The sequence below is a fragment of the Mycteria americana genome, chromosome 4, assembly GCF_035582795.1.
Source record: "Mycteria americana isolate JAX WOST 10 ecotype Jacksonville Zoo and Gardens chromosome 4, USCA_MyAme_1.0, whole genome shotgun sequence".
NCBI classification, from domain to species: Eukaryota; Metazoa; Chordata; class Aves; order Ciconiiformes; family Ciconiidae; genus Mycteria; species Mycteria americana.
Window position 1 is genome coordinate 11,488,277 of NC_134368.1, and position 25,763 is coordinate 11,514,039.

Below are 25,763 nucleotides of genomic sequence, written 5' to 3' on the forward strand. Positions count from 1 at the left end.
TATGTTCTGTTGTCATTCAAATTCTTTATCCACATATGCATGTCTTGCACTACAAAAAACCTAAACTAAAAACTCAATCTATATTAAGTGTCCTCTTTTAAAACCCTTTTAGGTCAGTCAGCAATGGCTGCAGCAGAAATTCCCAGTTACATTGTCTCTTCTCAGACTGAGAAACACAGGAGGGCCAGAAACTGGACTGATGCAGAAATGAGAGGTTTAATGCTGGTTTGGGAAGAATTTTTTGATGAGCTGAAACAAACTAAAAGGAATGCCAAAGTTTATGAGAAAATGGCTAACAAACTCTTTGAAATGACTGGAGAAATTCGCCACGGAGAGGAAATAAAGATAAAAATTACAAATATGACATTCCAGTACAGGTAAGCTTCAGTTAATTCTTTTTATTTTAAGAGATTTTAGCAGGGACAACGCAGTGATTTTTGCCTTTCAGAAAGAAGTCTCCTAGAGGAAATCTGTCGATAAAAGATTAAAGATTGTTCATATCGCTTTTAAAATTCTCTCTTGCCAGTGCTGTTACGTCATTGTTAATTTTTTCCCCCATTTCATGTCAAACTCCGGGACAACTTTGTTTCTTTATGATTAGCTAGCGTTGTTATGATGCAGAGGGATAGAAATGTATTTAATGGGAAAAGAGATTTATTTTTTTTTCTCTTTGCTGAGGGGACTGCTTGTGTTAGCTTGGCAGCACTTCCCTGCAGTGAAACTCCTGCAGTTTGAAGTGGCCAGTGAGAATCGGTGGGGCAAGGCAAAGTTTAAAAAAAAAAAAAAAAAAAAAAAAAAAAATATATATATATATATATATATATATACACAGAATAATGTTTTGGGGGGCTGAAGCTCCTGGATTTTGTTCTCGTGAGTTGAAGGGTTACACTTCACGGGGCCAAGAATAATTGAATGTCTTATTACTGAGTGACACACATTACTATAATTATAAGCAGGAGCAGCGAAGGAACTATTATATCTGCAGAGAGAGAATCAATGTGCACCGTCGATACTGCTCCAAAGGAGCTGGGGAGGGCGGAGGTGTCTACAAGGGGATGATAAAGAACAGGCAGTGTCAGTCAGGAGGGGAAGTTGGCTTTAGAAAATGCCAGGCATTTGTGCATTTGTTGTTTGCAGGGGAAAAAATAATTAGAACTTAACAGAAATATTTGCATATCTTCTCCCCCCCCCCCCTCTTTTTTTTTTTAAATTCTTATCTCTGTGAGGCACAAACTGCCTCACACTGGAAATCCTGAGTGGTGATTTTAGCTATGTGCTTGTAATGCAAGAAAATCAAATATGTGACTCTTTTATTTAATCTCTCCTCAAAGCTCGTATTAGTAATAAAAAAGGTTATTACAGCAGGCAACCATGTTAAAACTGCTCGCTTTTCTGTAAGGCACCCTTACTGTATTTAATGCAGAGACTACTCATCAAATAGAAAACTAGGGAAAATCCTGTAAACCCCTTAACTTTGAATGTCCTTCTTCTGCATTTGTATGATCCACAAGCATAATCTTCAACATCATTTCCCGTAATGTTAAACTTGATGTTTTGTAGCAAATGCTAATGTCTCCAAAATGTTGTACTAACCCTGCTGTAATCCTTACAATTTTCTTCACCCAGACTGTAAACGAGAAAGCTGGAAGTAGGATGAATTTGTGCCCAGCATCACCCAGCGATTCACTCTCGGATGCAGGTTTAGAAGTCGGGAGTTGTTGGCTACCAGGCCGTTGCTTAGTCTGCTAAATCTGCAGTCCTCCCTGCTGAGAAATACAGCTCGTGGCACCGAGATTTTACAGGTGTCTAGCAACACTGCATGATATTTAAGTGCCGTAATTGCCAAGTGGAAGAGGTTATTTCTGTCAGCCTTTGTTCTAAATTTTCAGTGTTGTCATCAATCAGCCAGTCTCAGGTTTACTAATTAATGTTTTTACTTTAAAGTTGCATTGGGGGAAGGGAAGAAATAAAATCACTCACATACATGCACTCTGTGTGTGTGTGTGGGGGGGAATGCAGCACTTTTTTTTTTTTTAATTCTTATGTTTCTGTGAACTTCTAGGATTGCTTCTGTTGCATGTTGTCATGCTGCCTTTCTATTTTGCAGTGCATTGCAGCTCCCTGCTTATTGATTAAGATGCTAATTTAGGAGAGTTAGAAAACTGCCTTGCACTGTCGCCGTGCTGTTTCATTTTGTGCTCTTGAATATGAAATGCATCTTTCTTATTGTTTGTTCTTACCCAAAGCACGCCTGTGTGCTTTGCTTTCAAGGCGAGGTGGTAGAGAGAACAGGGACAGACGAAAGCTGTGACTTACAATTTCTAGTTTTCTGGGTACTTTTTAGTGGTGTGTGAGGATAGGAAACGTTGTGATGCAACTGTAAATGATGTGAGTTGCCACCAGCTGCTGGCTTTGCTGTGAGGCAGCTGAGTTTTAACCCACGTTTTGGTGCCTGGAGGATACTTGAGGAAGATGCTTCACCTTGGTGTATTTCTGTGCATCATCGCTGCACTGTGGCATAAACTGAAAAAGAAGATCTGGAGAGTGGGAAAATGCTCTATTTTGAGATAATATTTTGCAAGGATCACACAGGGTTGGTAAGCGTGACATGGGAGAACGTAGCACCAGCAGCAGGAGTGAGGGAGGTGTTCTGCACCCGAGTGGTTATTTCTTCCCACCACTTCAGGACCCTTTACTTTTTTAGGAAACTGTTCAGTGTTGCAAAGATGCTAGGGCCTGTAGCCTTACTTTGATAGTCAGAAATTAACTGGATTGGAATATTTAATCAGATGATAGTATTCTTTAGCGATGTGCCGCAATTTCATAATGGAAAATAAAATTTCTGACCTACAAATTGCTATACATATGTATATGCATGTATACATTTTTTTTTTTTCTATAAAAGAAGAAGCAGTACTTGAATATTTCTACTAGTCCTTTTAACCAAGTTCAGTGTTCAAAGTGGCAAGTCTTACCTTGGGACAACTCTTGAAACAACTATTAAAGAGCTGAAACATTGAAAGACCTAAAATAGAAAGCAGAGAACGCATTTATAATGGTGCTTTGCAGTCTGAGGATCCCATAGCATTTTAAGATGCAGTTCTGTAAATATTGTTTTGCTTATTTTGCTCAGTGAAAGCCATTACTCCTTGTGCAGAAGGAGTCAAAGTCAGCCAAACGTATACATAGGTAGGGGAGGAGTGTTTCTTAGTAATTATTGCAGTTGCTGCAGCTAATGCAACTATGTGCACACTTACAGTGGCACGGAGCTCCACACGGGCTAACAGCCCAAGTATTCACCCCGGTTCTGGGTACGTTTGGATCCTACGTGGAATTTTCTGCTGCCAGATAAAGTTAATTCAGGTGTAGTTCAGTGCACGTAAGCATCAGTCACAAAGGCAATTTTAGGGTGATCGTATCCCATTCCTCCGCATCTGAGGTAAAAACATTATTCAAATGTTAAAATGCCATTATATAAATCTATTTTACGTCATTATTTCCTCCTTGAATTCTTGTGTTTATTTCTGACTGCCCTATATTTCAACGAGGTGACAAGAGAATGAGAAAATGTTTAGAAAACACAATTAGGCTGAGATGTGGAAAGCTTTCTTTATTAAGAGGAATGGAAAAGTTTGTGACTCGCTTGGAAAGAAGGCAAAGAAATATAAAGGAGTTCTAGAGGTGCATAAAAATATACAGTACTATTTTTCAGAATATAAAGCAGATATTTCTTTTGCTGTAATAAAAGAAGTTATTTATTGGAATTGCAAGGTAAGAACGTAAAACTAGTTAAAATTATATAAATTTGTATTACACTGCATAATAAGCATGTGGAACCCATTACCACTGAAAATCATTGACACCAAGAGAGCGGTAGCTTGTTTTATTATTATTATTATTATTTTTACTAAAGATTAGATTTATTAAATAAAAATACAGACATTGTTTGTCTTCAAATTAGATAGCATTATAAAAGACAATGGGTTTCAGGATATTACTAGCTGTCAATGGAAAAGTAAGCGAGTGTCTTTATGGGTGAATGTCCCCCCAAAACCTGTCCATCAAAATGATTCTTCAAGTATTTAGCACTGACCTTTGTCAGAAGTGAGGCAGCGGGACGATGGGCTGATCTGGGAGAGGTTCCTGTATTCCTCTGCATTACTGTAGTCCAAGCGCACTTGGAGGAAACTATTCAGGGAAAAATATACCATGACCTGAAGTAATTCTTACTGGAGTCCCAGTATATTAAAAGACCATGGAAGACTGGGAAAAGACCATGGAAATTGGCTGGGTGGAAAATTCTGCACAGCACCATAGGTAGAAGGAAAATTTTTTTGCAGGTGCATTTGACTAAAATTCTGCTTTTAGGAATTGCAGTAGAATCTGAAATATCTGCTGTGGGTAGATCAGCCACCAGCTTTTTAATGTTCAGTTTTAAAGACACCAGTGCGGTGAGCTGCGTGAACCTCCCTATTTATCCGTCTTGGAAGGAGGAAGGGCTGAGTCAAGCCTGCTGGAATTCAAAGTTAAGCTTTCTGATGTGCTGGTCATCAAAAGTTTTGCTGAGATTAGCATGCCAGCTCTTGCAGTTTAGCATCACTTGGAATATGTGCTGAATTCTTTCTATTATGTAGGCTACTTGGGGCATTCATCACATATAAACCTATAATTAGTCCTTCTAAAAGAAAGCACTGTCCTGTCACCGCTAATATGCTGATCTTAATGCATAACAGTGCACGCTGTATCTGTTGTTATAATATTTCCACTGACATAATACACACTGGCTTATAAAAAGGAAGCAGGGTTTGTAAAGCTTGCACCGTGGTCCACAGTTTTGACTGATTCCTTCTGATGTTTAAAAATAAGAACTGTGTGAATGCAAATTTATTATTTTCAAAACCAACACCCTCCCCAAAGCCTAGGAAACAGGATGCAGCTGTTGCTTTTTGATTTGAATCACAGTCAATTAATGTTAATGATTGGTAAATTTGAATCAGTCTCATGATTTGAATAAAAGATTAGTCTAATTTTTTATTTTCATGTGTACATGATAGCAATTAAACATTGTTGCTTGTGTAATCCGTTGCTATACTCTATGACATTAAGCAGCTGGAATATTTGACCTCTGCTACAGCAAATGGTAAAATATAAGTGCAGCCAAATTACTGCAGAAAGTTAAATTTGAATATTTTACTAGCTTTCTCTTTAATTTCAATAATTTATAGCAGATGCACAACTTAGTACTGTACTTTCATACATCTTTCTTTTCCTCACCATTGATTGGTTCATGAACAGTTGCTATTTATTATTTATTTTGAAAGCTTTTCTCAGAAACCCCAGGAGACGGATCTTGTATCCATTCCTTAAGGCAAGTAGTAATATCAAATACTGTAATAATAATAAAAAAGCAATAGTATTTTGAGCAAAAAGTAAAAAAAAAAAAAGGCAAGTTATAGATTGCTTGCTTCTTACTGACTAAATAATGATGATTTTAAAAAACTCTCTAGAACATAATATTGTAATAATTTTATTTTAGAAGGTGGATTAATAGGCACAGAGAATAAAGTCTGAAGAAAGGTCACCAGCAGCACAAATTACTCAACTGGTGTCTCAGTCCATTTAGTGGAGGGTTTTGGCAGTAGGATCTCAAAGCCCATTAATTTATTCACTTCTCTGCAATGAGACAAGCAACCACCTTGCAGATTAACTGAGTTGACCGTGTTTTTCATACTTCAGATATTTGTCCACTGGAAACTCGACTTTGATCCCTGAGTTTTTGGAAAGAGCTCTCGGTTGCCTCTGCTCTCAGCTGGATTTTAATAGAGCCTCATGAAACAGCAACAGGTCTAGATAAACTCAGCATGAATTTATTTTGCAAGCTCTGCTGACTTTCTCACTTACCCCTGGTTCTTCCCTAATTTTTCTGCCTGGCTTGCTCACTCAGGCAGTGATTTGCCAAAGTTCCAAGTGTTGAATGTTTGGCTCATCTTCCTCTCTCATTTCCGGACTATCGCATCCCAGCCTTACTGTTGTCCTCTTTCTTTTTAACTTCTTCATTTTTCATTCAAACAAACAAACCAACCAAAACCACAGAGAAACAAAACAAACAAAAAAAACACCTTTAAATTTTGGATGCAACTAAGAGCTGCTGTGATGAGTTACAGTAATGGCTGACTTAGGGCAGTAAATTCCTCTTTGCTTTAGACTTCAGTTCTGCCAGGGTTATGCTTACCTGGATGCTTACCTGGCAAAAACCCTCAGCTGTCTCGCTAGGTTTTCTGGACTTCTGGCAGTTGTAGAAAAAAAACATTTAAAAACCAGTGAATCCTGAAACTTGATCTTAATATGACCAAGTTAGCTATTTGGTTTGTTTTTACCAGAAAGCTAAACCATCACCACTACTCCAGTGACTTTCTCCCTGTTTGCCTCCACCTGCAGCGTTCCTACTTCTTTTCCAAAAGACTGACACTCCCTTCCCCCTTATCTTCTCATCTCTCCCATCTTTTTCATCCTTTTTTCTTTATGTATGAGCCAGACTCTGTACAGGTAGATGGTTGCTGCTGGTGCTGCTTTTAAGCTAACGAAGTTCTCTTCCCTACCCCCTGGTAGTGATCCCTTGTTTTAGGCCAGAGCTATGGCAAGCAGTCAGCAGTGGAAGAATTAGTATCCATTCAATGTATTCAGAGCCAGAGAAATATCTGGTTTTATATAGCTGCAACCTTACAGCTGTGTGGGCAGAAAATAAACTACAGCTCTTCCTTCAAAATCACGATAGTTTTGTCAAAAATGAGGTCTGGGTCCACAGCTGAGCTCAAACAAAGCCCAAGGTACGGACCTACTCAGGCAAAATACCTACTCCTGAAAACTTCTGCTAAGCAGTCAAAGAGTAAACGTGGAAGATGGGGGCCTGCTGGTGAATGGGGTGGGTGATTTAGTGACAGCAGATGCAAGTAATAAGGGTGAGGATACTCCATGCCTTCTTTATCTCGGTCTTCACTGCCTGGGTCTCTCAGGCTGGTGTGCCTGGAGCAGGGTTAGAGGAAATACCAGCAGTGGAAAAGGATTGAGTCAGGGATCATCTCTGACACTTTGAATAGCGAGGGAGGTCCCTGGTGACTGAAGAAAGGCTGCTGTTGAACCCATCTTCAGAAAGGGCAAAAGGAAGAATTAAAAGTCGATCAGCTTCCCTTCAACTCCTGGGAAGATCACAGAGCAAGCCATCTTGGAAGCAATTGCCAGTCACGTGAAGGAGAAGGTGGTGACTGGAAATAGCCAGAATGGATTTACTGAGAGCGATCATATCTGACCTGCCTGCTTTCTGTGATTAAATGACTACATCTGTGGATGGGTGTAGAGCAATGGATGTTTTCTAGCCTGACAGTAGAAAGCCTTTTAACACGGTCTCCAAGAACATCCTTGTATCCCAGTTGGGATGTTATACTCCAAATGGACAGACTACCAGCTGGGTAAAAAACTGGCTGGATCACTGGGCTCAAAGAGTAGTGGTTCATAGCTTGTGCTCTACCTAGAGGCTCATTCCAAGTGGAGGACTGCAGGGGTTTGTACTGGGACATGCTCTGTTTAATATCAACAACCCCAAGGAGGAGATGGTGGAGTGCATGCTCACTGTTTTGCAGATGACGCCAAACTGGGGGGCTGCAGTCTGCACATTTGAGGGCAGGGCCGCCCTTCAGAGGGACCTGGAGAGGCTGGAGGAACGGGCTGACAGAGACCTCATGAGATTCAACAAGGACAAATGCAAAGTCCTGCCCCTGGGATGATCCAATCCCCTGCACTGATACAGATGGGGACGGACTGGCTGGGCAGCAACTCTGTTGATGAAGACTTGGGGGACCTGGCTAACGCGAGGCTAAACACAAGTCTGCCCCCAGAATACCAGTTCTGAGCTTTTCCCGTCCTTTTTGGCACAAAGTTTTGCAGTCCTTAAGGCTCAAAACACGTCTGGTGAAGTCTTAATGCGGCTGCTGGACTTAGCACTGGCATGGCTGAGATGTGCTCATGCATGGCTTTTTGCTGTCTCACCCGTGGGGATGACCGACCGTGGTGAATGCATTGCAGTGAGCGGCCGAGGATGGTGATGTTTTAACCCCATTGCTTGAATATATTGGGGGTTTCAACATGGGCAAACAAATGTGGAATGTAGACATGGCTAGTAGCTTATAGTGGTTTAATTGATTTGTTTTTAATGCAAAGAGCCTAAACAATTGAACTAAAAATAATCAGTATCAAGTGATGGTTGCTGTCAGCCCTGTATTTAGCTATTTTGTATCTGTGCTTGATGGATATGCATGCATTTGTAGGTTGTGCTAGATATTCTCTGGCTATGAAATCGCAGCAGCAGGTTGTGAAACATGTATGAAATTAAAATTTTGAATGCATAGAGGGCATAAAAGTACGGATGGCCGTGGAGGCCTTGCTATGCAGGACTATGATGTGCATTTCTAAATAGCTGGAAAAGCTCATCAGACCTTGCAAGGACGAGAAAAAAAAAAAGAATAATCCTTAAATGGCTTTAAAATCTAAGCAAATCTTTCTGCCTTCTTTCCTCACTGGTGGATTTCCCCTTGCCCTAGGCTGAGAGCTGTTTAAAAGGAAGAACTTCAAGTTCTCACTTTTAAGTTTGGCACCATCTTTATCATGTTTACATGTTATTTAATTCTATCCTTTGCAGGACCGGTGTGGGCAGGATGGATTCTGAGGAGGAAAAACCTGAAAGGCTTCAAGAAAAGGGGGTGGGCCAGGTGTCCAGGAATAGTTTTTATCCTTTTTCCTGCAAATGGAAGCCTCTTGCTAGCTGGGAGAATCAGATTTGGTTCAGCTTTTTGTTCATTTGAATGAAATCCGGTTTATGAAAATGGAGCATTTATCATTGGTCTTGCCTTTCCTGTTGTGTTCCCTTGCTGCACTTTGATTCAGAGTAACAAGATCCCAACTGGGAAAGGCAAATGAAAAGAAAGTTTGGGACTCTACCTGGGCACTGGAGTTTCTTTGAGATGTATAATTCATCTATACACCTTGGTTTTATATTTCTCAGTAAAAGTAAATAAACTAACAATGGGTACCAAGTGGGATAGCAGTGAACTTTGTGTTAGGACTGAATAATGGATCTCATGATAAGATGCATGTGAAAGACACGGTCATGGTTGATAGTCCTTTCACTGTAATGCTTTTGTGCATGCTGTTTATAATGCATTATTAACTGGTTTTGTTGGTTTTTTTTGTAAATTAATGAAATTCTATATTTCTTCCTACACTGATCTTTATTCTGTAACAGATGAACAGACATCTACATCTCGTGGTTGTTACTAGGATGTTTACCTGGGTAATTCAGAGCTTTTAGGCAGTATTAGGAAAAGGATATGAAATATATTTATAGCCACTTGTATTCATCATGGAAAATAAATATTCATTCTTCAAAGCATGGAAGGACAGCACTGCCCATAGTTTGGTAAAGGCTGCGGTGTGTTGTCTACGCTAGTTGTCGGGGACCACTGTCAGATTGGGTAGTCTGGCACTCTGTAAGGGGAAGAAAAACTATTCTACAACCACCATAGTACTGTTTCCATTAGAAGTTGTAATGTTCTTTATTTGTATTGAATTCCATTTGGGGTTTACATGCAACTTTTAGTCACATGTCAAAACTGGGAAAAGAAACTGGGAGGCTTCATGGGAGATTAAAAGAAAAAAGTGTCTAATTCTATTCTCATTAAAAGCATTCAGTTCAACTCCTAAATGTGACCAGAACAAATGTTTTGAGATACAAGATCTGTATGAACACTACTTTTACAGGAAAACAAGCTTTCATGTTGTATGCCTTTTCTTACAGGAAATTAAAATGCATGACTGACAGTGAAACTGTTGCACCTGACTGGCCTTACTACAAAACCATTGATAGGATCTTATCCAAAGTGACAGACCACAGCGATGTGAAAATGCATGAAAATCAGCAACCAGGTCCTTCTACATCACAGACGGAGGCCTCGCAGTCTCCATCAGCTAAGTCTACACCTCTGTATTTGCCATACAACCAGTTTACATATGAAGGAAGGGAAGAGTGCTTTGAAGATGAACATTCAGAGAGCTCGTCAAGCTTACTTTCTTACAAGCTGAGGTAGCATCTATTTTTCTCCCCCTTTCTTGTATTTCACAGAACGAACTGGATCTGCTCTGTAAAGGGGACACCCCAGCACATTTTTCTCTAACAGCTGTTGTATCTTTTCTGTAAATCACAAATGAGATCTGTTCCCCAGGCTCAGCCACTTTGCTGAATTAGGGCATTTTTTTAATTCCTTTATGAGAGACTGGAAGGGAGTAGGAGGACTGGGCAAAAAGTCATATAAAATTGCCAAAACTCCGCACGCGTGTCACTGCTCACATGAGGTGGAGTGTTTGTAATAGGAGCATAGGCACGTTCAGGAGAGTCTTGCCATGCAATCAGAGATATAACATACTGCTTAGATGATTTCTGGCTTGCTCTAGTTTTCCTTTTGGTACGAGTATGAAATTTCTCTGGCTTCAGCTATTATTAAAATGGTGAAAAGATGCAAACTAAATATTTCTGTGGACACTGAAATGCTGCTCATGCAGTTTGAAAGTACATTGCAACATTTTAAATACAATTGAGAATGTCACTTTTTCAAAGTAAATGCTAGTATCAGAATGCAAACGTGTTTCCTTTTTTGATAAGACTGGAGTTCTCTGGAAGGCAGCGTTTTAACAAAAGGCAGGGTTGTACACTTGATACAAATTTTAGACTTTACTGGTCTCATTTTTCATCCAGAGTGGTGTGAAATAAGAGTTGATTGCAGTTTTCTGGCAGGAGAAAAAGTTGGTCCTAGAGATCCTTATCATGAGTCTGTGAGGCTTTAACTATAACAGTAAAATTATGTGTCAGTCATGCAACTGAGAAGGTGTTGAGCTGGAAGAAGAACCGACCTAACAAGTTCGGATTATTGTTTCCAGGCCTACTCTTGGATGAATAAAACTAGGGTAAATTCATTCAGTCATTCAAGCAAATAGTCCTTGAATAGCTGATTATTTTTTAAAACTTTTTTTTTTGACAACTGAGTATATATTAGGGTGTATAATTCTTGAACTGTAGCAACCTTTTTGTTCACGAGCAACAATTTTTTTCATCATAGTTCATTGTAAGTAGTTAATAGCCCTCATACACAGTCTCTCGTGATTTTAGGATTTGCAAACTCCAAGATCACGTTTCCGATGCAATAACTTTTTTCCAAATTCATAATTTGATTTCCAATAATAATATTTAATATTTAATTAGAAGGTCACTTTCCACAAACATGAGGCATAGTTTATTCACTAGACTATTTGATAACATCAGACTTTTAAAAAATGCCAGCTGTTAAGTTTCTTCAGCTTAGGGACAACTCCAGGACAACACAGATTTTGTACCGTAGGTGCCTGGTAGGGGAGGACAGAGGTCACCACACCAGGTTTCATTACAGAGTGTAGACAAGCCATGACAGAAGTCAAGCTAATCAACCACAAAAGCATATCCATTGTCTTTACAGTGTGCAGGTGGACTCCCACATGTAGATGCTTTCGTTTACAGGTAAAGTGGACTTAAGCCACTCTAACTGAATTATCTCCACAGTGGTAAGATCTGGAAAATTTAGGCTATAATGCATTTTAGACAGCTTCAGGTTCAGTGGGGTTTTTTTGTTGTTGTTGTTTTTGGGGTGGTTTTTTTTGTCCAAGGTAATTACCTAACCTGTTTTACTCAAAAATATTTTAACTTAACTTGGCCAGTTTAGAAACTGCAGATCATTTAAATCTAGCCTTTAATGGCACAGGCTGGCTTTCAACTGGCTGCAAGCCTGTAGGGCAGGTGGTGACGCTTTGTCCTTGCAGTGGCTCAGGCTACAGTGCTGCTGTTGCCTGCTTAGGATGGCTGTGCAACAGGGTTTGGGAGCTGGAGGGAAGGGCAGGTCAGCTGTCAGTGTGGTAGGACCTCCATAATACGTTGCTCCCTAACTTAGAAATGCAGCCGTGCTCTCACAGTCTCTACTATAAAGCAATTTTGTGCAATAGAATATTGTGCATATCATTTAACAGCAAGATATGTACTTATTCACAAGTTAAAATACAGTTCTGCTGTGTTTAAAAAAAGAAAAAGTTGAGTGGTAGATACCACTTGAGAGATTAGTAAAACATTTCAGGTGAGCACCGTGATCAGATTAAAAATTAGAAGGCACTTGTGATATTAACGGGGCATGTATCTGGAAGGAGGAAAAGTGGTATTACAGTAGATATAGGGCGTTTTGAAAAGCTTGTACAGCTTTGACCTGTTTAGTTTAGCCTGATGAATGAGAGAAGAGTAGGGAACCCTTTTTTGGCCAGAAGGAAAGACAGCACTTGCTAATGATATCAGATGGGTTGAAATCACTTAGAGCTGCCATGGTAAGACAAGGAAGATAATTCTTTTAGAGTTCCTAATAGAAAATTATGAACTGAGAAGCAATTTTCAGCTTAAGCAATTAGTGTGTCATCCTGTATTTGAAAAACACTTTGAAATAGCCAACGAGAGAGAAGAGAATTAGCATACAAAATTTGGGCCCATCTTGGCTTTTTTGTAAATGCCCTTGCCTCCAAAGGGTACATAGTTGATCTAACAGATTCAAAAAAGGAACTGAAGACAATACTGGGATTTAAAATTAAAAGAACGTTTCAGGTCCTCAATTTCCCTCTCAATTTTTGTGCTTTACGGCTATGCAAAACAATTATTTTGAAACATATTTAGAAAGATATACACACATATCTATATGTAAAATATAGATGCATGAAGCAGGCTATACACAGATCAGTCAAGTGTGCAAAGTAAGCTTACGCTATGGAATTTTTTTCTTCAGTAGTAAAAATCATGATGTTATGGCAACAATGGATAGTGAAAAAACCCTCAAACAGTAACTTTTTTTTTAAGTCAATTTTTACACTTCTGAACACTTTACTGTTATTCCCTTAAACTCTCAAACACAGCTTTTGAGTCTCAGCTTTGTATTTTCCACAGTATCCTTGAACATAGCAGGAGGCTACTTGGCCATATAAATCACAACTTTAAAAATATTATTGAATTTAATGTTTAGCTTTCATGGTAGAAAAAAAAGTCAAGATTTATACTTCAGTCAATACATACATACTCTCAAGCTAAAAATAGTTTAAATTTGGTTTCTTTGCATTGTATTTGAAATTCTTTGAGTTTGAAACCTTCTTACAAAAAAGAAATTTTGCTAGTTAGTGATATACAATTAAAGTGGGATAAAATGAATTTTTATTTTCGTTGCAATTTGCAGACGAGAAAAACATTTGGAATCCCTATTTCCCTTTAATGAGGCGCCTGCTATTTGTTTAGTATTGTTCCAACACTGCTCTTGGGCTTCAGCAAGGCTTGTGTTATACTGCAATGTCCATAAAACATCTGACAATAATAGAATAATTATATTATTGTCAGATAATATAATGCAATGTGGTGGAGTCTTGTACTGCTGCTTAAACTTTTAAAATCAAAATTCCTGACACCACTATAAATGACTTTTTATCTAATTGAAAACTGTTTTTTCACCCTATAGATTTATTTATAGTCTTTATTTTCATTGTTAAAGTAATGACAGAAGATAATTATACCGACTGTGAACGTGGTTCAGACTTCATCTGTTCTGCCATTTCTATCGTACTGAAAATGGGGGTGGAAGAGTTACTTTCATAGATTGATAGACCATAATAAAACCACCATGTCATCTGGTCTGACTTCCTGTTAAATACCATCCATCTATTTGAATTCAGTTATTCTGGTGTGGAGCCCAGAAATGTTATGGAGGGGGTTCTGTGACATGCTTCCCTTCAGTAGAGGACTACTGCACTCAGGAGCCCCGTGTCTCTGTTGTCCTCCACTTCTTTGTTCCTATGATTCATTTGACTCTTGGAAATTTTTTACTAGACATCCAGTCTGATATATTCAGAAGATGGAGAATTCACTCCTCCCTACAGGGATCTGTTCCAGTGATTAATCCCTTGCTTAAACCAGTGTCTTTTTTCTAATGCGAATATAGCAAAGTAAACTTTCAGATGTAACTTCTGTTTATCTTTCCTTTCATTACATTGGAGACCCTTTCAGTATGTTTCACTTTTTGCCTCAAGGTAGTTGTGTACAGTGATCTTCGGTATTCTTTAATTTTTAAATGTAGATTAAATAATTCGGTATGGAAGATTTACACATGGAGAAAGAGTAAGAATCGGTAACGTGAATTAACCAAGATATGAATTGCTTAATAGAAGTGCATTAAAACTTGGTGAGGATGCTAATTCAGGAAATAACAGTTTTGGCACAGCCTTTAATCTGTCTGAAATTATGCCATGGCTATTTAAAATCTGAATGGGCAGCATCTACAAAGAAGTTTGAGCTTTAGGCTATGTGCATTATGTAGTGCATCTTAACTCATTATGCAGACTTGTTATCATAGCAAGATGCTTTGCCCAGCCTCCAAGCCATTTTTGTGGTTCTTTTCTACACTTTACTTCAAGGATAAGCCTCATTAATTCCTGAATCCATTTGGCTGTATTTGAATGAGTCTAGTTTACCAGAAGATCCAGGTTGCCTGATCCTCAGTCCTCAAATGCTGAAGATCTTTGTGCCATCTCTAATATTAATATTACTTATTTCTAGATCATTGTTAATTATTTTCCATAAAGATATGGGTTCTGGAGGTCTACTCAGGTTTGTACATAGCTAAAAAAGAACAACCAAGTCAGAAACAGCTGTTAGCTGTTGAAAGCCATAAATTCCAGAAACCAATGGTACAGGAGACCCATTTGCCATGAAGTAGTCAGAAAGGAAGAATTGTTTTTATGGTCTTGTGGAGGTAACATGTTTTGGTAGACAGATTACTCTTTGTATTCAACTCCTGCTTCGTTAATTATTCACATACATCCCTGAAATGAGCCTTATTGGGTAAGTGTAGGCAATCAATCAAGGAACTTTTAATTGAACAGTGAACTACATTGATCTTAGATAGACAGACAGCAAATGCATTTGAGACTTGTTTAATATCTTGCCCAATTATATCTGGAGGTTTTGCTTTGTTCCCCCTGGTCCCCAATACATACTCATTTCTGCTCAGCCTCCTAGATGAGAGGGAACATTTTCTTTCCCTTGGTTTGCTTCATTTGAACCCTGCCTGTCTCTTTTAGAGCATAGTGTGGAAATAGCTTTGCAAGGTTCTGCTTGGAACATGGTCCCAATGCCAGTGCTCTTCCACACTTCACTTGTGCGGTCAGGGGAATACCGGTGCCATTTCTCTTGGAGCATCCCTGCCATAGACACTGGAAGCCCAAGAATATCAGCAGATTGTATTTCAGGTCCTGGATTTCCTAGACCTGTCTTTCCTCCAGATTTCAAAATCTACCTTCAGAGACTAGGCTTGGCAAAGAGTGGAGATGCTTCCTTGGCAGAGGCTGTGGATGCTGTCAGGATCTGTTGCACCCCTATTGTCACAGAGGTGTTGGCCGCACAAGAATGCAACATGGAGAATCAGCAACAGGAACTGACTGGTGTTTGCTCCAGCAAACACTGATCATTTATTATGCTTATGCCTATAGATTGCCAGACTAGACATACTCCTAGCTGAAACGATCTGAGGATACTGATGCTGGTGGGTTACTCAGTGCTGAACCCATATTCCTATCCCTGCTTCCCTCTTGACTTTCTGTTATAAAAAGTTACTAACACTGGAGAGGTCTCTCTGGCGTGCTACCTAGGAGACCTAGAACTTCTCAAGAAAGATGGCTCAGTATCTGAGGAAACACTTCATTATTCAAATAACTCCTTCAGGTATCACTGGACATTTTACATTGTTTCATGTTGCTGAGGGTTCTCTCCTTGTAAATTAGATTCTTTACATCCTTCTTTTGTAGACCCCTTCTCAAGAGCTCTCCTTCAAGAGCTATTCTGCAAGAAGAGGATTGTAAATTCCAAGTCCTTACTATGGACTTGTGAGTGATCACAAAACCCTCTCATTGATAGTCACTATGGCTGGAGAGAAAAGGAGATTGGGAACACCACCAAAGCTAGGGGTGTCTGAAATAAGTATTTCTTTTCAACTAAGGATGTCTAATTACCAAGTCTTGTTTGCTAATTGTAAACAAACATAGAGAGTACTTAGGAGACCTTGAAGAATCCTTCTGCCCTGGCTTTTGGGGCGACTTCTCTGTGCTGAAACCTGATTTTGAGCAAGCACTTGTCAGTGGGTACTTTCTCAGTTATTAGCAGACTGCAGATACTGCTGATACAGTTCCCCAGGTAGCTGCCATCACCACCAGATGTTTTGCCTCTCTTTCCTCTCTGGAGCTGCACAAGACAGTTATTGTCTTGGACGTATGGTTATATGTCTTACAGGTTTTTGATGGACCACATTTGTTTAACTGAAAAACAGATAAAATCCTGTACAGACTCTAGGACAACACTTCAAAGACTTTTTCTTCTCTTGAAAATAAGGCTTATTTTAGATCTTTCAATCCAAATCACTCCATCTCCTGTTTTCATGGGCTTTTATTTTTGGTCACGATTGAAATGAAAAACCAAATGGCAGCCACAGTTGCCAAGAAAGTCACGCAATATTTGGTGCAGCTCAGTACCACTGACATGCCTCAGATTTTCTCTCATTCCTTATTAAGGACCATTCTCACCAGGGCTTGCTTTGACAAGACCAAAGCCCTCTTGTGGCTCTAGGAGCCAGTTCTTACTTGTTTCAGACAAGAGGTCTTACTATAGCTACTTTCCAGTACTGTATAGGGAAGAGGATAGAGATCCATCGAGTTTTAAACAATTAAATCCTCTGTGAAGACAAGTTTAAATTCAAAAGGTGACTTTGGCTAAAATAATACCATCATTTCAGAAAGTTTCTTGCTCTGCCTACCAGAAAGCATGGATTCTTTGTGAATGTGGGTGCAGTGATGGGAACCTTGAAATAACAGATTCAGTGTTGCCCTTAGACTGCTGTAGACATTTTCCACTTCCTTGACCTCTTTGAGAACCACATTTCAAATCATTCTGGCCCTTAGAGTTAATGGGGGCAAACAGAATTTGCTGTCAGCCAAGACCCATTCTTGCAGGATTGCCTGGCTGTGATAATCTCAGTGGTCAGCTGCAAGCTTGACCCACAGTTTGAGCAGAGCAGCATTTATTTTATGCACATTTATTTGATGTCCAAAATCAAATACGATATATAGGATCTGCAAAGGTGAGTTTATTTTGTGTACCTTCCAAGGTTTTGTTTAGCATAAAGATGACTTCTCTTTTCCCTTAGCATCATTGTAGCAGTGTAATAGTGATAAAGCCCTTTGAATTGTATGAGTAACGTTAAATTCTTGGATAATCTGAAACCCAGGGGTCTTTGTTCACCATGTTAGCATACATTTATAAAAGAAGATTGTTGTTCTTTCTTACCTGTGCACAGGGGGACAGCATATTTAAATGACTAAACAGTACTCAAACAGTTTCCCTCAAGACCAATTCTAATTTTTTTTCTCTAAGGTTTTAATAGCATTTAATTTAATGCACTTGTTTCTTTTCATAGACCTCACCCTTTTCAGGTCATTGCACTCTTAAATGTCAAGGGGCTTGTGTCTTTTTGTTATATTTGCATTAAGTCTTTCAGGTGCTTAGGATTGTTTATTTCTCTTGCTGAGAGATCTGAATGTCACAGTCACTGTTGCACAAAGCCTGTCAAGTAGGATAAGAACACGAATGAAATTATGATACAAATCTGCCACAGCTGAGTGACCTCCCTCCCTGCTCCCCTTCTTCACATTAATAAAAACACATTCCTCAGGAGTTGCAGTTATCATTATTCAAGGACGTCTTGAAATCTGCAAGGTGTTGACATGGCATACTACTCACAACTGTGCTATCTCATTATTGCATTTCACCCAGGAAGGCTACTGCGTTTGGCAGAACACGACTGAGATTGCTGTTTGTGTGGAGGGACTTCAAGACTCACCATCGGATAACTTTGATGTTGGGGACTCTAGTCTGGAGTTACAAAAAATGTGAATGAACATGTGGACTGTCACTTTAAATTAGAAAAGAAGTTACCGAGCTGTAACTGGAAGTTTTTAAAATGTGTAGTTCACTTGCACATTTGCCATCTACTTGCCTTTCTTCCTCCTTCACAGTTCAGGATGCTTCTTTCTTAGATTACAGGTTAAGAGAAACAGATCTGTGTGTGTCTGTTCTGACTTGTATGCCGTGTAGGCCAGTTCTGAATTCATGTGTTGCACTGTCACCCCAAGTTAGGACGGCCATGTGAACTACACATCTTGAGAGTGCTGTCTTTATTGCTAGGTTTATCTCTTTCTTCCAAAACAGAAATTCAGCATGATGCACTCTACGCTGCATCATGCTGAGTTTCTGTTTTGGAAGAAAGAGATAAACCTAGCAATAAAATATTAAATATTACCCAAATTGCACATGGTAGTTCTACAGCTTTCAGATGAGGATGTACAGTTTGATACATGCTTGTCTAACTTTAAGACCCTGAAAGAGCTTGGAGGTGTTCTGCTAGAGGAACATCAACATGAGTGGATACACAGACAGCCTTAGGATTCAGCAATTTGGTGTTATCCAAAGGCTACAAATACTCTCTTTGAATTTCAGAAGAACTTTTTTTTTAAATCCAAATAGATTAATTACTATATCGAATACAGAGTCTTGCCTTTATGGTGAAAACAAAACTATAGGTAGAGGGTTATAGTGTGCTTGAAATTTTCATTAAAATGTTAGGACTTTGAAGGGAAGTATGGTTTGTTTTGTTAGCTGTCCTACTTGATAAAACTTGTTGTTAACCTAAATATGAGAAGAAGGTAGCCATAGTATCCTGTGTTTGTGACAAATACATTTAATTAAAATAAAAAAAATCTTAAAGTGCAACTGGCAAATGCCTCTAAGAACAAATATGTAATGTGATCAATCTGTGACCTGTAAGAAAAGAGGAAATCTTGTAAGCTTTATCCTGCCAGACTTTTATGTTGTTTATAATGTTTTGTTATGGAATATATAAATATGTGGTCAGTGCAACTGCTGTGTCTCAGTGCAAGGGCAAATTCTGAGACTAGTAAGCTGTAGTGGGATCAGTGGGATGCTTTAAAAAATGTGCTGTAACTTACCACCACACGTAACAGTGCAGTGCTTTCTCCAGATGGGATGGTTATTGCAGCTTTAAAATTGGAGTTCTAATGGCCAGATGAGCAAAATGTCTCTCCTGATACAGTGTATAAATTCAACGTGTAAGAAATACCAAGATATATATTAAAAAAAAAAATTACGCCTGGTATTCTGCAGGGACAATTCTTATTAAAAACAATGAGATTTACATTTTTTGGGTTTTTTTCTTCAGTCTGTAACACTATGCAATAATGCAGTAAATACTTATGTTTTGGCATGAACTTGAGGGGGAATTTATTCGAGAACACAGCGGGGTTTAAAAATAGGACTAGGTCATAGCTTGGCCAAGAATGTAGTATAGAATTTTTGGTTCTAACATAGTTTTTTTTAGAAATATGAGTTTAATTGTTAACAAATATTCACATTTCAGAGCTGAAGAAAGACCAGTTAAGAAAAGAAAAATGCAAAGCTGCAGCTTCCAAAAGAAGAAGCTAAAATTAATGGAAGCCATGTTGGAAGAACAAAAGAAGTTGAGTAGAGCTATGGAAGAAACCTGTAGAGAAGTGCGCAGGATTCTGGATCAGCAAAACATCATTCAAGTTCAAAGCTTACAGTTACAGGAGAGAATGATGAATCTACTGGAGAAAATGATCTCCAAATCTAATGTGTAGTTTCCCTTGTGAATGCCTCTGAGATTACTATTGATATTCTAGATACCCCTTAATTGCACACCATATGTGTGTCTGTTGCCCTATTCCCAGGTTTTCCATGGAAATTAAAACCCTAGTGTAATCTTAGTTAAGCAAAGAGAACAGATAATGCAGGGTGAGAGCTATCCAGTATGATAAAATTAGTGCAATATATGCCTAAGCTGAATTATTTTTATACGGAAAGGTTAAGGGATGAATAGCTCTGGGAACTTCAGTACTATTTATGCCTAGGTCAGGTATTGTTTTACGAACAGTGGCGTTGTATATTGCTTCACATCAAGGCCTATAGCTTGACCTGTTGTAGGAGAAGGAAATAGTGCATTTCTAAACATGGTAATTGCATCTTGACTTTCCTGATGATTAAACCCTGTTTTGAAACATACGCCGTGATTGTACAAGTGACCTATGGTTCTTGTGAAGAGCTAGTTGGGACTATGAGATACATCGTTTTAAACTCCATGCCTGATATGAATAGTACTCTAAAGTATTAGGGTAAAAATAGTCTATTCAAATACACTTTTGATATAAAAGAAAACCCCCAAACCACCTTACTATATACTGAATACTAAAATGTATAGAAGATACTTGAAGTTGCTTTTGATATTAAATGTTTAATTTTTTTCATTATTAACTGGAATCTGTTGACTTAATGAACAACCAGCAATGAAAACTCGCATTTATTCTCTATCACAAAAGAAAAATATTGTACTGTGTGTATATACATATATATATAATCTATCAAATGAAATAAAGAAAGAGAAGAAACTTATTTATTAATGATTTGGGACAGTGAAAAATACTGGGAGAGATAACCTTGGTCAAAGGATTTTAATTCTTAATTGCAGTGTAAAGATCTCCTATACTGATGCCTAAAATAAAGAGATGGAAGTAATGAAGAACATTTGACACCTCTACAGTAGTATTTGCTGGTGGCACAACTTCGGTATGCAATTAAATGATTTAAGGTGTGGTCTGTAAGGCAGATCAACATTGATATACCACAAGAGGGAGCTGGAGCCATAAAGGATTGTGTTTAAGTTGTTAAGGTGAAGTACCAGCAAGTGTTTGGTTCTTCAATGAAATATGACATTGAAATACCCATTAACATAAATTCAACAATTCATCAGTTGAATTTCCTATATACCATTTCTTTTTGTGTTCTCCTTGAAAATCTTATTTCTGCCGCTTTCACTGTGTTTGCAAGACTGAAGGTTAGATTCAGATATAGAAAGCACAGAATTAATGTTAGTACTAGGAACTCAGGCCATTTTCCACTCCCATTATTAAATAATGTCCCCTCTTGAAACTTCATTTTTGAAGGTGTTTGCATTTTCCTATATAATTTAACATATTGTTGCCTAAGCTAATGTTAGCTAAACTATTTTAAAACCCAGACCCAACCAATTAATCTGTAATTATGCTTGGTGAACAGGATAAAGGTTATACTCAGCAAGTAAATTAATAATATGTGGAAATGTTTCTTAGAAGATCCTGCAGGTATGAAGATTAAGAATGATTAAGTATGTAAATGTGGCCCATTCCTGCAGAGTTTAATTCATGGTAACAGGGTAATGCAAATGTAGCAGAAGACTGAACCTGCAGAAAATGGTGGCTGCTGAAGTATAAGTGAAATAACTTTCCTTCACTCCACCTTTACTACAGGGATTGGGTGACTGGAAAAAGGGCAAGTGTCCGGTGTGATTCTGCAAAGATAGGGTGACAGCTGACATTTAGCAAAAGTGAAATTCCAAATACTTTTGTGTATTAATTTTATGATTTTTATTTTAAATTGTATTCAATTTATGAATTAGTCATATGTGAAAGAGAATCATGAAACCTTATTCACTCTCTGCCTGCAGAACTACTGGTAAAAGCAAGACTATTCCTAATGGCATATAGGTGATCAGAATACTTGCAAGATCATTGTCATACAGGCATATAAGAGAGAGGGCATATATGTTCTCTGCTTTGTCATGGTTTTGCACATTCCAAATGTAGATCTGTCACAGATCCAGGTAGGCTGATGCATCCATGTTGTAGCACTTCCTGACACTTTAACTTGTTTACAGTAAGATAGAAAGAAACTCTCCCCTGACTCCACAGGAATTAACAATATTTACTGGTGCTATCTACTTGACCGTATAGCAATTAAATCCAATTAATGAGCAATAACAATGGCAGCATGTTTGAACCTTGCACCATAGAGCAGGTAGCCCCTCTCCTTACATGCTATGAGAATTATAACTCCAGAGCTGTAGGAACACAGGAATGGAGGAAATCCACTGATTGCTGGCCTGCTACCGCAAGCAACCATGTCATGTAATCCCTTTTGTAAATACGTGGACCTGTACCTTAAAATGAATTAGGTGTTTTGTCCCCAGAATTATAAGAAGAGCTGCATTACAGATGGGTAAGCTGCAATTTAGAAGATTGCTTCTAGGATTATTTCTGGTCAATTTATACCAATTTCGTCTTGTATCAACACTATGATTTTGCTGCTTTCTGTAGCATTTACTCTTGAGAGTCAGAGGTCGTGTCCCATGCAGCCCTTCTTCAGAAGAATAACACTCTTTTATAAGGTAGGGATTATTCTGACGACTGTTTTGCTAATTTTGCTCTTTGAGTTCATCCTTTTTAAAGATGAATGACCAGAATGATATACAGCATTCTAGATGAGACTCTGAACACTGTCTTACATAACTGCATTAAAGGAAGTGGTGTTTTCTGGAGGTTGTGAGATTTTATTTCTATATAAACCATCATTTTTAGTAGTTAAATTTAGAAGTTCAAATTTAAAACCTCATCTCTCTAACAAAAGGCTTTAATTCCCATCCTTCCAGATTACCTGTGTTTTAGCCCTGTTTTTGTCCAGAGAGGGAACACAGCACTGCTGTAGACAAATATAACTAGTTTCAGGTACAACAGAATTTTTCTAATGCTCTTTTGGACAAGAGGTTGGAATTTCCCTACCTACCCATAGTGGCTTTTTGCTGCTGTTTTGCTTGTTTTAGTGAAGACTGAACATTTTCTGAAAAAATAGGTTGAGTGATTTTTCTGGTTTTTGGTGGTTTTGTTTTTTTTTTTTTAAGGGAGGCACAGATTTCTCATCTATATGGGACGGTTAGCTGCAGGTAAAGATATTTGAATGTTTGAGATATTCAGACTAATTAGAACTTGAAAGACCTGCCTAGAATTAAAACGCTTGGTAGAATCCCTGGTTTTGCAAAACTGAGACACTGCTTCTGTATCTGTATGAGTAGGGAGTTTAGAGTGTAATAAGTATTCAAGGAGAGCAGATCAGGGGTTACTCGAGTTTATCATTGCAACTATGACATTAAAGGAACTCCCTCATGGCTTCTAGAAGTGTGATCAACAAATAAACTGTAGCACAGGAAAAAAAAAATTCTTATTTTCAGGGCAGTAACGGGGTCAACACAGGATGATATCAATTTCAGTAAATGAAGCGCCTGTATTACATATACACACACAGATGGTGCAAATGGAAAAAATAAATAGGGGAGGAAATACACTGCCTGGAGGCAGGTGACTTTGAAAGTGATGTAAAAATAGAATGAAAAGGAACCTGAGGAGGCAGATGAGAAAATGAGACATTGAGAAACATGCCAGCAATTGAGGAGAAGCGGATTGTGATGAAAGGAAAGATGGGAAAAAATATGCTGGGCAAAGGGGCAAAGTAAATACCTCCAAACAGAGCTAGTAATTACAGGGAAGAGAAGGAACACAACATTTTAAAAGATAGGAAAGTGAAAATGGAAGAAAAAACATAATGTTGCAGGAGAAAAGTTATGGTATGAATATGAAGAGCTAACACCAGTGAAATTCTGTATCTTTTGAATAGACAGCTCCTACAGATAACTTAGGCAAGTTATAAATCGAGTACAGCAAGTAGTGACACTTTTTTTCCCCCCAGAGAAAAAATAAGTCCCTGGACAAATATTTTGAAGCAAAAATATTTTTCACAAACTGGAGAGGTTAAGTAATTTGTAGGAGGATCCCATTATAATTAAACAGCATTTTCTCATGTTGGTAGTAACAATTTGCTGGTTAAAATAGTTTGTAAGTATTTTTTTTCCTTGACTTCAAATTGGAGAAACATTTTAAGTTTTCAGTTTATTTCAGGCCTTGCCAAGTTTAACAGTTATCCACAAAAGCAGGCAATGTATTTGTGGACATGGAATGTCTTTTATCATTTTCTCCATAAATGGCTATCTCTTTCGCAAAGTACAAAACCAGCAGAAAAACACACATACAGAATTTTAAAATTATTTTTCCAGACTTAGTCTGCCCAATTCAGTGCAGGCAAACTCTCTAGACTTACCCAGAATTGACAGCCTGGTTCTGTGAATAGTCTCTTGTACTAAAGTTAATGGGACTACTCAGATGAGGGCATTTATTGAACTGTGTACGTATATGTTTGCAGGATCAGTTCCTACGCTGATAATGTAATGTGAAAGGCAAATTTGAAAAAGAAATTTAGGAACATTTGGTGGTGTTATGTCAGCAAGTAAATACTAACCATCTGGTCTCTAGATTGCTAATCTATTTCCCCTGATTTTATGGGTAGCATACTTCCTGTGTGTGCAAGCTTGAGACTACATCATTAAACTTTTGTATTGATCTTTTTTAGTGTTTTAACAGAAACATTTAAATTACTTTGCCATTTTGGGGGTGAAATTTTGTTTCCATGCATAATTTTTCTGGTTGGAAATTTTTCATTCTCCTACAGCTTATTTTAAGGTGTTTTACTGAAACACATTTCTAATAAGGATGAATAATTTCAGGTATGTTCTTTAAAAACAGATCAGTCATCTGCAGTGAACAACATCCAGTTATCTACAGGTGACTAATTACTACAGATAAGATCTCAGTTTGATCCTGGTTGAAAGTTATGTCTTTGTAAAATATTTGCAATGTAGTGGAGGGTGTTGCTTGTATTCTAAATCTCTTGTTCAGTACTAACATTTTTTTTAAAGAAAGTAGCTCATACAAAAATATCTTTCAAAGTAGCTGCCTTCAGTCATCTGAAAATGAATCCTTTTATAATTCTGTTTTTTTTTTTTTTTAACTGTGCTTCTTCCATCAGGTTCTAAGAATTTGGCAAATAACTCTTAAGATGTTTAACATGTTAAACCATATATATCTGAATTTGGATTTGTAAACGTGTTGGTAACATTTTCAACGGAAGTCTAACTTCCTGACTGTATGTTGTTATCTTAGGGGTAAGTTCTGGATTGCTATGAATTGGTGCATACTATTAAAGGTATAAAATTTGCTACATACTTAAATGTTGAGAAGTACTTATCACAGCTTGAGGAAGGCTTGTTTCACTGAGGGAAGCTATAGGAATATCAATTTGCTATGAACTACAAAGTAAACATATTTAGAAAATTAATTAAAACTACTTTAAAAACTCTTCATGATTCTCATTCTTCCCCCTACAGGTTTAACTATAATTTATCTTTAATTCAATATAATTAGATCAAATGCAATCTCCTTTATGGATGCATAAAACCTTGCCCACATGAACTTGTGTGGTGTTAACTATAACGGTATATTTTCTTTAAACTTCTATGAATAAGATTTTATATACTTCTTTTTCAGTTAGCTTAACTTGGAACTTCACTAGATGAAGATGAAATACACCACTGTTAAAACTTTCACAAAAATAAAACTGTCCACGTAGTGTTTAAATCTACATCTCACCTGTATTCAAGGATTTAGGCCTATTTAGAGCTGGTTCACATTGGTTAACACTCAGTAAAAACTATGACTAAATTTCACCACAGTTGAAATAGCATAATAAAGATTACACCAGAAATTATGCACTTGTT

The 25,763-nt window shown here is 37.9% G+C and overlaps 1 protein-coding gene across 2 annotated transcripts in view; it reads left to right on the plus strand.

Annotated features, from left to right (window-relative positions):
• Positions 1–20,496, plus strand: part of MSANTD1 (Myb/SANT DNA binding domain containing 1) — a 46,774-nt gene extending 26,278 nt beyond the window's left edge. For both annotated transcript variants that reach the window (XM_075499162.1, XM_075499163.1), the window contains 3 exons: positions 113–377; positions 9,851–10,135; positions 19,632–20,496. In XM_075499162.1, the coding sequence (XP_075355277.1) occupies positions 113–377; positions 9,851–10,135; positions 19,632–19,872 (791 nt within the window). In that variant the 3' untranslated portion in view covers positions 19,873–20,496. The remainder of the gene's footprint in view (positions 1–112; positions 378–9,850; positions 10,136–19,631) is intronic.
• The last annotated feature ends 5,267 nt before the right edge of the window (positions 20,497–25,763 follow it).